The sequence below is a fragment of the Gymnoscopelus microlampas genome (assembly GCF_963454915.1).
Source record: "Gymnoscopelus microlampas genome assembly, chromosome: 1".
Taxonomy (NCBI): domain Eukaryota; kingdom Metazoa; phylum Chordata; class Actinopteri; order Myctophiformes; family Myctophidae; genus Gymnoscopelus; species Gymnoscopelus microlampas.
This window is the reverse complement of record NC_139962.1, coordinates 60348256-60360474: the sequence shown is the minus strand read 5'-3', so window position 1 is coordinate 60360474 and position 12219 is coordinate 60348256. Positions and strand designations below refer to the sequence as shown.

At 47.4% G+C, this 12219-nt stretch overlaps 1 protein-coding gene across 1 annotated transcript in view; it reads right to left on the bottom strand.

Moving 5' to 3' along the window:
* Positions 1-3652: 3652 nt before the first annotated feature.
* kcnk2a (potassium channel, subfamily K, member 2a) overlaps positions 3653-12219 on the bottom strand; it is a gene marked incomplete at its 3' end in the record, with an annotated part of 13922 nt that continues 5355 nt past the window's right edge. Inside the window, exons 5-7 of the mRNA XM_084055903.1 lie at positions 6870-7056; positions 4670-4809; positions 3653-3910 (exon numbers count right to left, since the gene is read on the bottom strand). Of these exons, the coding sequence (XP_083912029.1) occupies positions 3653-3910; positions 4670-4809; positions 6870-7056 (585 nt within the window). The remainder of the gene's footprint in view (positions 3911-4669; positions 4810-6869; positions 7057-12219) is intronic.

The following is a 12219-nucleotide window of genomic DNA, read 5'->3' as shown; positions in this document are numbered from 1 at the left end:
AAATATTTTAGAATGTCATGCTATATCCAAAGGACTTCATACAACGCCTTTCTGTTGTACAGAGCTGTCCGACAACTGTTAAACCGAACACTGAAAGAATCTTTCTCCTGAATTCCTAAATATGTTTTCAGTAGATCATCAGCACAATGAATTATTGCATTTTCATGTCTCATTATCTGAACCTATACCTTTTTTTATCCAAGCTTGTGTTTCTATGATAACTAGTTTGAATCCATTTGAGCAACCTGTAGTGAACATACAGAACCCAATACGGAACATTGCAGCTTGGCCTAAACACTTAATTATGTATTATAGGTTTTTCTATTGAAAGTATAGACCTTTTTCATGGCATCCATAATGACAGGTAAACTTAATGAATGAAAGGAAGGGTTTTTGGGTGGCACAGGGTTAAAGTACCTGACCACCACTACGGAGTCTAAGGGGTTCGAATCCACCTTGGTGCGTCTGGCTTGGCCCCGAAATCTAAACACAGTTGGCCATGTTTTGGAGGAGAGAAGCCGGACAGGGATGGTTGATTTTTGTCAATGCACATACTCCTATACAGGCACTCAGGCAGGGGTGGGGAATGTTGAATGGGAGGATTAGGACTGGTGTGGGCTCCTCCCTGGCAGCAGTGGCAAAGCAGTGGGAGGAATTAATTGCCATTGTGGCAGTTTTCCAATTTCCCACACACACGTGTCTCTGTCCCTGATAACCCATACAGTTGGACATGGGCAGTGTCAAAATAATGGCGTTACTTCATTACTTTTAAGACCTACAGTATGTCTGCCTGTTCTTTCTGTTGCCACAAAGGGAAAGGAAAATCCATCAGACGTTCAACGGGTCACCACTTTTGGTGTGACACGCGGCAGACGGTATTACTGGTCTTGTTTTTATTACATTAATTCGTCACACCTGCCGACATGGCAGAGATTGAGAGAAGACCGAGAGGTTGCTCTTTAGTACGGTCGTGGAATTATTAACTTTGGATTCAATGGTGAAAGGAGGAGAACGTCAATGCATATTAGCCTTGGTGAAGCCCAGCACAGCTCCACAACACATGGCTGTCACTCCAGTAGGCTGCACTCTTGATTTTATGTTTACCAAACTTCCTCGCAGAGGCGTCTTAATCGTCGACAGCGCAAAAATAACATAACAAGTTAGTTTTCTCAGAAGGTAATCCTACAACGTAACAGAATACCTTTTAATGGCAGAAATCCTGTAACGTTACCCAACACTGGTCATGGGTATATATAGACAAACACATGTCTCCTCCAATACACATGATGTCACCATCCAGCCACTTCTTTTTACCTGACAGTGAGGAGTTTCACCACAAGGACGTAATGCATGAGGAACACGGAGCTATCTGACCTAGTTCCTCTCCCTGCTGTAAAGGCCCACAGACCTAACCTGTAGGCGTCCCTAGCCCCCCCGCTTCCCACCTTCAAAATCAAGCTGGACGCACCACGGAGGATTCAAATTCCGTGCTGGGCAGGAGCTTTATCCCGCTATGCCTATTTAATATCAAACTGGCTTGTGAAAAGAAGGTGTATTGTTTTTTCGTACAGGAGTCGGGTTAGTGTATACATGTGTGTGAAGTGTATGAGCGAGTGGTATCGTGTTATTGACATTGTAGCATAAAATAAGGGGTTGGATCCTCTCAGAGAGTTAAAAAAAGACAAAGCGTTGTGCTAAAACGTGTAACAAGTTGTATTTAGCGGTGGCAGAGGACAACAAATTAAACACCTTTAAGGGATGGAATGCTTATATCTTTGGTCATCCTTAGCTAGCATGTTGTTACGTTCAAAGGCTGTTAAGTCAAAGTGCATTTTCAAAGGCAGGCGTACACGCGTGGGCGAGAACCCTGTTTGTGAGCGTGTGTGTGTGTGTGTGTGTGTGTGTGTGTGTGTGTGTGTGTGTGAGTGTGTGTGAGTGAGTGTGAGTGTGTGTGCGCACTCACACGTGCGTGTGTATTGCTTGTTCTTTTTTGTGTTTAATTTGGCTGTATCTCAACCCCAAATTATACATGAGTTGTACATTAACCACATTAAGCTTTTTAAATGTCTCAACAAAGTAAAATTCTAATTCCATCGAATACTATTTTTAAGTATCAGAAATTCCCAACATATCTGTGGGTTCTAAAATGTATTTTACTATTAATTCAAACAAAAAGTACCTTAGCACCAGAATCACAGTTTTACAGTCATTGTTATAAAATGTTCCTCTAATAATGCAGTGGTTCTCAAACAATTTCATGTCAAAAAAACCCAAATTGACATGCAGATTTTGTGCCAGGGAAACCCCCATAAGAGAAGATTTGTCACCGTCCTATATTAAAATTGGCTAACGGGCCGGCGGGCGGGCGAGTGGACCACGTCATCACGCTCATGTCACTATGACTCAGCCATGACCATAAAAGGACTTCCCAACGCAGCTACGGCCAAATATGCAGTGTGTTGTCTTACCTCAATGTATCACCAGGGCATCAGGCGCAAACAAATCAGTCAGCTCCAAATCAGTCAGGGCACAAGAGGCATGCCCATAGCGGATATATATGGGCATAAAAGGGACAAGGACTGACAGATACAGAGATCTTCATACATGGGCATATCGGTCGGATCGACGTAGGTGTGAGGATCGCATTCTAGTTTTTCGAAAATAGCCGATCTGCAAGCTCACAACACATCGCAGATTGTGGAATAACTATTTTAAAATAGCGACTTTTAGGCGAACATTTAAAAAAACAAATAGTAAAAGTAGCCGATCTATTGGTCACTTTTTTGGCATGTTCTATTGGTTCTTGTGAAACTATGCTTCTGGCTAGGGTTGTAAATGAACATACTGTAGATATTTCCTAAATGCCTGCGTATACGAGTGTTGGAGCTGTGATAGAACGTTTCCACAGGCAGCCTCCTTTTATTCCAACTTCTTCCCATCTTAGAAGGTCGAGCAACGCTGAGCAGACATGAACCCATTACTGTGGAGTTCCATAGACGTCACAGTTTGAATCCCAGCAACAATTTAAGTCCTTTAAGTTTTCCTTGTGAGTCAGGGTTACTATAGCACCAGAGTTAGTCTCAGGCCACACATTTGCACTCCCAAAAGTCCCCAATATCCTCTATCATTTCTATTTCGACACCAGCAGTGCCCCAATGCACTTCCATAGAAATCCCACTGCGTCATAATTTCAACGCCTGCGGTGGTACAACATAGAAATACCACGGCATCATAACTTAGATGCCAGCGGTAGTACAATATAAAAACAGCACGGCGTCATATTAAACGTGCGCGGCACTACAGAATAATTGTCTATATTCAGTCGGTTAATTAATTCAGCATGTTGCAGTAGTAGCCTAGCAGTTGCAAGGTTCACTCCCTGCACGAACGTGTTGTTTCGTGTGTGTACCTGCATTGCAAGACTGACTCTGCAGGGATCAGATTGCATTCACTGAGCTCAACAGTCAACTCGTTCATTTAGCGCATAAACACTCAAATGCACTCTCTCTCTCTCTCTCTCTCTCTCTCTGTCAGCACCACTGCTATGAATGATCGCTTAGCGTCTGTGTTTAATTTGGTTTGTCGTCCGGCCGCTGGCAAAGAAGAACGAAGAGAGACCCTGAAAACTACAACGTAGACACATCCTCCTCTCTCAGGATCCGGTCATCAGGCCCACCTCCCTGTCCATGTGGCCGTCCCGTTCGTCGGTGAAGTTGATGGACACGTTCCTCCTGGGCAGGGCCATCTCGGCGCCGGGGCTCAGGCCCAGGTCGGTGGAGAGCTTGCGCTTGATGGACGCGGCCCGCTGGAACTTGTCGTAGATGTCGATGCTGACCCGCCGCCGCGTCTCCTTGAACTCGGCCGAGACGTTGGCGGTCCACTCCGCCGCGTGAGCGCGGATCTCTCCGACCTGTGTGGGGGGGGGGCGGAGTGAAGCAGGATAGAAGACGAGTGATGAATTTAAAAATATGTATGTTACAGTAAGATTGGAAAACTAGCCGGATTGAAAAAGGGGCGCTCGTTTTCGCCGAAGGAGGCGCGCCATCTGACGGGGACTTGAGCCACGTGAGGCACCGCCGATCGAGCTTAGGCGAGCGAGTCGCCGTGTCGACTCAGCGCCGTCCGAGTTGTGTCAGAATCGTAAACCCCCCCCCCCCGGGTGGTGAACTCGAAGAAACCGAGCACTCGTTTTTCAATCTGGCTGGTTTTCCAATCATAGGTACTGTAAAGATTTGCAAAAAGGTTCAAGCTCATAGCACGGCACGTAGTGACACGCTGTGAGATTGTATATCTGCTATTTTTGAATAGCCAAAGTATAAAATAATGGTTAGAGTGGTTAAATGATTGTGATGCCAGATTAGCACATTTTGCTGGGGACCCTCTGGGACCCCCCCAAGGACCCCTGGGGGTCCCCGGAACCCACTTTGAGAACCAATGGCATACTGTGCCTCCCCGTCCTCCTCTGTCTCTCTCTCACAAGTTCACAGTAACAGTCTGAGATCTGATCGATCGTTGTGGAATAGAAGACATTTAATTAGATTACACAACATATTTTTATCATTGGAATGAAGTTATCCAGATGATAAAAGGTGAACATGGGGACACAAAGGTGACAGACAGACAGACAGACAGACAGACAGACAGACAGACAGACAGACAGACATGGTACCTCTTCTTTAGTTCTCTTGGAGATAACTCTCAGCCAGTCCCCTATCATGCTGAGGATTGCGGCAAAGTAGGCTAGACCCACCAGAATCCAGAACCATACCAGAGGTTTATAGTAGTCCAGATATTCTATCTCTGAGCCGCCTGGAGGTAAACAAACAAACAAACAAACAAACAAACAAACAAACAAACAAACAAACAAACAAACAAACAAACAAGCAAATACGCAAACAGAGGTTTAGAGATAACTAATTATTAGTCTGAATGGATGGAACCAAGATGCAACATTTCTGGATTTTCCGGCTCCACAAGAAGTTGGTGTATTTTTTTGGGAGGAGACTTGGTCAAGCTGGGGTGAACATTTAACAACTTAAACCCCATATGATTGAGTGGGAGTCCCTCAGGGCTCTATACTAGTTTTCTTTTCTATTTTCTGCGAAAGCTTTCCCGGATGCTTGGGTTTAAGTGGTTAACCAAGCCTAGTGTCCCTATTCTGGGAATGTCATAATAATAATAATAATAGCTTGAATTTATATAGCACCTTTCATAAACCCAAGGACGCTTTACATAAAAAACAATGAACAGCTAACAGACAAACGAACAAACAAAACAACAAACAACTATATGCCAAAAGCCTGAGAGAATACAGTAGGTGTCTTTTCAAGGGAGCTTTAAAAGAGTTCAGTGTTGGAGCATGGCGAATCCCTATTGGGAGAGAGTTCCACAGGGTGGGGGCTGCCACACTGAAAGTTCGCTTGTTTGCCTTGGGGACAGAGAGGAGGTCTGTGGACCGCAGGGTCCGTGACAGAGTCGGTTTACGGAGTAGGCTTGAGAGGTACTGTGGAGCGAGGGCGAACATTTGACGAATATAGCCGATCTACACGCTCACAATGCATCGCCTTGTGACACATTGTGAGCTTGTAGATCTGACAATTTTGGTGAGGTAAATAAAACTATGTGAAAGGGACATTTATTGAGTGCCAATCTGGGAACCCGGCGAGGGGACACCGCCCAATTCCCTGTGTAGAGACCGGATGTCGGCCCGTTCACTCTGCTTAAGCCCTCCTCTTCCGGTGGCGCTCCTTTGTTTTCATTCCTACCAACAACTCTACGCGTTATAACGGGAGTTGCCAACAGGTTCAGCTGCGGAGCTCTGAATCTGTCTTGAGAGATTAATTGAGTGCTGGGGCTGTCTTCTTCTTCTCATGATAGTGTTTGAGACATGCAGCATGATACGATCGTTTAGTTCGGGGTGTTGCCGGCATCCTATCTTTTCTCTGCAGGCTAGGGTGAAAAATGGGGGATCCCTGGGAGACCCCGATATCGTCTCTGTAGGGCAGAAACTGTCCAAAACTGTTACTTTTCAGGATTTAGTAGCAGATCTACACGTAGGAGATCTACAAGCTCAAAACGCATCGCCTCTAGCCGCATTGTAAAACTTAGATCATAATTATGTCCAGGTGAAGCAGTGTTTTGGTACTGAGCCCTACTGTATGTCAAATCCTTTTGAACCAGAAACCAGCGGTCATTGTGTGCTCAGCTGAGAACTGGTATCCTGCCATCATTGTCATCCTTGAGTCCATATGCTCTCTGACCAGAGCCCTGTGGTGGGCATAGCATCAAAACCCCTAAGGAAAGACACGCCTCCACTAAAGGCTAACAATTTAATACATGGTTGTATGTGACTTGAAATGAATTCCATGTTATGTTTTATTGTACACTGTATGATGATTTGAGGGTTCCTTTATTTGATGTAATTCAACAACAAAAACCTGAGCTATTCTGGGGAGATGATGGCCAGAAGTTGGAGTGGTTGTTTCATTATGAAGCATTTAAGACGGCACGTTTTGTTTCTAGAGCCTGGAGTAGAAGCTCTTCAAGTAGGTTCATGTCCGTCTCCTTTTATGATGTGAGGTAACAGGCCCAATGGTTATTTGTTTGATCATTGTTTGTGAATTGTCAGTGTTCATTGTCTATGTCAAATGAAATGTATAAGTGTCCTCTAAGTCCATAATGGGCTGGGCTTCCTTGGAAGCATGACACTTAAATAAAGAAACATCAATCAATCAATCAATCAATCATGTAATACGTATGCCAATATACGTTAGTTCAATTAAAAATATATATATTTGTGTACAGGATGTGTTTGAGTGAGTGTGCGGGCGTCCATGTGCGTGTGTTGGTGGACATGCCATGTTCTGTACCTGCGACGAAGTCTCCAAAGCCGATGGTGGTGAGCGTTATGACCACAAAGTAGAGGGACTCCAGCGCCGTCCAGCGCTCTATGTGTTTAAAAATGGCCGCCGGCAGGGCCACAAACAGCAGGCAGCCGAACAGCACAAACAGCAGCGTGGAGATGACACGAATCTTTGTCTGACTGATGTCCCAATGCTGTTGGAGACAGAGACAAATAGAGAGGGTCTAATGAGTCAGACACAGACAGAGGGTCCAATTCTCCCATGGTGCCTCCAGCTTGGCTGGAGCTCTCCACTGACCAGGATTGCCACAAATTTTTACCAATAAATTTTCTAAACTTTTCCATAACTTTTTGTATTTCAATTCATTTCCAGGCCTATAATCATATGGTGCAATAATGAGGATCTTACACATGTGTGCTATCAATGCACCAAGACAGACTTGAGCAAAAGTGTCACGTGACAAAAATAACAGATCTACAAGCTAACAACGTACCGAACACGGCCTACCCGGACCCCAAAATAGGGCCCTTAGTCTTATTGCATGTATCTATCCATACCTAAATACATTTACCAGGTGTGTGTGTGTGTGTGTGTGTGTGTGTGTGTGTGTGTGTGTGTGTGTGTGTGTGTGTGTGTGTGTGTGTGTGTGTGTGCGTGTGTGCGTGTGCGTGCGTGCGTGCGTGCGTGCGTGTGAGTGATTCGGAGATTTGGGAGATGAGCCGGTTTTTGATGGCAAATCCCATTCTGTGGATTTTGGGTTCATCAGGCACTTTTCCCTTCCAGAGGAAGGTGTATCCCCTTTTCTCCTCCTTTAGTTGCCCCTCCTCGGCCAGGCGGGTTTCAGACAGAGCAGCGATATCAATCTTAAACCATTTCAGCTCCCTGGCAATGATCACAGATCTTCTTTCTGGACGATTGCTGGAGGCACTGTTCTCACATTCCAGCCTCCAAAGTTCATTGTTTTTCCCAACTCTCCGAATCTCCAGTAGGCATCAATGAGCGTCTCAGGACCCTATGACTGAGGCTCTCAAACGATCAGATATGCACCAACATTGGACTCACAGGATGAAGACAAGGAGACCTTTTATGCAACCCGTGACCAGGTTCTATCAAACATCCCAAAGGAAGACAAGATCCTCCTATACTACTTTCAATGCCAGGGTTGGCAAGGACCACAAGCTCTGGAAAGGCACTTTAGGCAAAGAGGGTGTTGGGAATGTCAACTCCAACGGACTCCTCCTACTGTATAAATGTGCTGAACATGAGCTTCATGTGATTACCAACAACCTGTTCCGTCAGAGAAACGATTCAAAACCTCTTGGGTGCATCCCCGATGGAAGCGCTGGCATCTAATGGATGTGATAGTCAGGGCCAGAGATCGCAAAGATGTCAACATCACCAGGACCATGATCTGCGCAGATGACTCCTGGACAGACCACCGCCTCATCCGCTCCACAATGAACATCCAGCTACGGCAGAAAAGGAGGATACAAAGGAAACAGCTCCGGCCAAAATTCAGCATCGACAGCCTGGGAGACACAAACAGGGTGCAACATCTTCAAAACACCCTGCTTGAGAGGCTCCCTGAAGAGTATCCAGAGGGTGTGCAAGAACACTGGAAGGATTTTAAGACCACATTACTTGAGACCAGCAGGGACAACATTGGCTACAAGACCAGGAAACACTAAGACGATGAAAACGACATTGAAATACAACATCTAATCGATGCTAAAAGGAGAGCACTTGGCAAAATGACATCAACTGCTTGGCCAAAAGTCAGGCCCCCTCCAAGGCACCAGGGGTTTCTTTAATGCCACCACGGCTGTTAGAAAGGCTCCAAGCAGTATTATAAGTTGACTATCATTTATCTCTTTGGTTCCACCTTAAGAGTAATATGCACCTGCCCACCTTAAGTGCGCGATGCATTCTGGGGCGTTTTCATTCATTCAGCAGCGTGTAGCAGAGAGGTGAAATCCACGTTCACCTCACTGCAAACATACTACATTTGTACAGCACTGCAGTGCCTATATGCGTCATTGATTATAGTAAGTTCATTACTTAGTTCTATAATGTCTGCAGTTGTCATCCACCATGATTATCTGAGTTAATGATGGTTTTGTACGTTTATTTGGGCTCCTGTACTGGTTTGAGTGACAGCTATTGATTGTATCATTCTTTCTTATGATGCCCCACATTGTGTGCCTAAACCTTCCTTTACGTTTATATTAACATGTAATGCAAGAGAGTGTATTTGGGTCTGGGTGCACGTTTATATGTTTAGGCGCTTTGCAGCGCTTCAGGTCTGGGAAATGTTTGGTTGTGTGAATCTGACGAGCGCAGTCATTAGCGCAACGTCCCGCAGCTGCGGTTGGCCCAATCAAGCCCCTTTAGCCAAGCCACTTTAGCGCAGTCCAGGGCTGCGGTGATTATCACCATAATTGGCTGTTTGATGTTAGCAGCTCATGAAAGGTGTATTGTTAGAGGTGTATGGTGTAGTCAATTCACTACTGTAGATCAGTGGTATTATGCATATCTCATAACTGTGCACCGTCTGTAAATGCATACTATATACTATATTTTAGGATGGTATCATATATGATATGACTGTGATATATTGGAGGCCTATGTGTGGGTTTTGTATTCATTATTGTTATCTGTGTGTTTATTGCAGAACCATATTCAATAAGTCGCACTCAGTGCCTGTACCATCCTTCATTATCCATCCCATGCCTGTATCACCTGTGCCTACAACAACAGTAAAGCGGTCATAAACCTACCATCAAATCTCCTTGTCAATTGTGTCCTGATCGACGCCCCGGGGCGAATGAAGCAGAAACCCATAGAACCAGTCCCCCATATACAGTCCTTTTTATAAACCCTCAGTAACATTTGGTCCCTCGAGCCGGACGTTTCATTTACCCCTGGACAATATGGAGTTTGAAGACCACCAAGCATGGCGTCAGACACGCCCACCAAGCCACTTCAATAATTACCAAGTCAATTACTTAATGTGGCACAGGCAGCTAAACAGGCATGGGCACGAGGAAGAGTGGCCATCTTACGAGGAGGGAGCGGCCAAGATGACCCCCCTCTACCCCACTCCCTACATCGATCACCACAGGCGGGATGCTGTCCTACAAGAGGCGGACCTGTACTACCGGGAGCGGCAGAGGTACAGTCCGGAAACCCAGCTAGCCCACCTACGGTATCCAGAGAGTGAGCCTAGGGAGGAGATTAGAGAACCACCTTCACTCCATCATGCACCCCAGCAACGCACCTTGAGAGATGACCTCAGGAACGTACAGGAAGAGCACATCATGCTACAGCAGACGCAGCAGGTCATGCACGGTGATGTGGCTAGACTCACTCATGAAGTTCAAGCTGAGATGAGGAGGCTAACCAACACAGTAGTCAGCCCTCAGCATGCTACGCCACACTCCGTCAGCCACTGTGACCCCCATCCTGTCCGCATGGAGGACGAAGAGGACTGGTCAGACCCCCCGCCATGGCCAGACATAGCGGACCTCGAAGAGCCGTCAGCTCAACCGATCGAGGACAGAGTAGATCAGCTGATAGTGGAACTACAGCTGATGAAGAGCCCAGCCATGTCAGCCAGCTGCTGCAAACAGTCACCGGCAAAGGGCGGCAGTCAACCACTGCACCGCCAACCCCGGCAGCTAAGCAGAGAGCCCTATCCTCCCCACATGGCTTCCTCCTTCACCGTGCCTCGGCGCCATCAGGAGGATCCTACCTCACAGCCTCCACTACACAGAGCTTCGACCTACACAGCAGGTTATCCACCTCAGCAGCCTCTACACCACTTTCAGCCTGCCGTGCAGCCTCCACCCCTGAGGCCTACACACTACATGGCAGTGTCGACGCCGCAGCAGCTCCCGTACCATTACCAGCCTGCGGCCCAGCCTCTACCCATCAGGGCTACGCCCTACGCAGCCACTTATGCCCCTCAGCAGCCTCTAAACCACCACCAGCCAGTGTATGCACAATCTCTACCTCCAAGAGCCCTGTCCTATGCAGCAACCTATACACTCCAACAGCCTGAGCACCTTCCAGTCTCCATGACACAAGCCTCATGGATGCAGGGACGGGGCCAGCAGATTCCTGTTCCACTGCGCCGTGACACAGCAGCCACAGCAGAACAGACCTACAGGGGCACACGCCCGACCGTATCCAACTTAAGCCACCGGGACCCACGTGAGTTTGCACAAAGTCAAGACCACACAGCGGTAGCCCTGCTTGAAGAGAAGACCCTCCACGTGGAGGTAGCAGGGGTCCTGGGTTATGCCACGCCCCTTCCGCACAAGGGAGACATGCCTCTCCTTTATGCCCCCAAAGAAGTCGTCATGCTGAGTTTGTGGAGCACAGAACGACAACTGGCTGAAGAGTCGGAGCGGGCCAAAGCCTACAGCACCGAGATCCAGGAGCTGGTGGATGCAGGTTCCGTCACCAAGCTAAACACTGAGGACAGTCAAGGCCAAGTCCTTCTGCGCTTCCCCCTGACCCAGTCCAGAGTTGCACCCAAGCGACTCCTCTCCCCACCCAGATTCGAGCTGTGTAGAGCTGTCACTGGAGCCCAACTGGCTAAGCTCACAGAGAATGAGCTCACGCCGAAGATCAATCAGACCATCCTGTGGACAGACTCCACAATGGTGCTGACGTGGCTGCAGTCAGAGTCCTGCCGCTTCAAGTTCTTCGTCACCACCAGAGTGGCAGAAATACAGCAACTAACCAGCCCACATGTCTGGCGATCTGTAGAGTCAGCGAGGAACCCCGCTGACGATGTCACAGGGGACAAGACACCACATGACCTTGTGAAGCCCAGCAGGTGGAGTCAAGGGCCTCCGTTCCTTCTTCAATCCCCAGATGGGTGGACTGTGAAGCCCAATGTCGAACACGACAACGACGCCTCTGAGCTGCAGAAGTCAACCTTCTGTGGTGTCACCTCGACCACACCCAGCTCACTAGACACAAAGGCAAAGCAGTGTGACACCTGTAACGAGCTGCTAGAAGCTACAGCGCAGATGCTGCACGGGGCGGCAAATCAGAGCACCAGCTGTACTGCTGAAGATTACTGCAATGCAGAGGTCCTCATACTCAAGCAAGTCCAGCGTGAGAGCTTCCCAGACAGGCTGCGGCTCCTAAAGGCAGGCAAGTCTGTCTCATCCAGCAGCAGACTGCTCACCATGTTACCTGAGATGGATGAAGAGGAGAGGCTCATTCGTGTCGGCGGCAGACTCCGTCGTGCCGAAGACCTCGAACAGATGGCAGTGCATCTTATCGTGTGGAATCCTGGCAGACTCATCACTCAAGACTTCGACAGTCATCTGCACCATTCTAA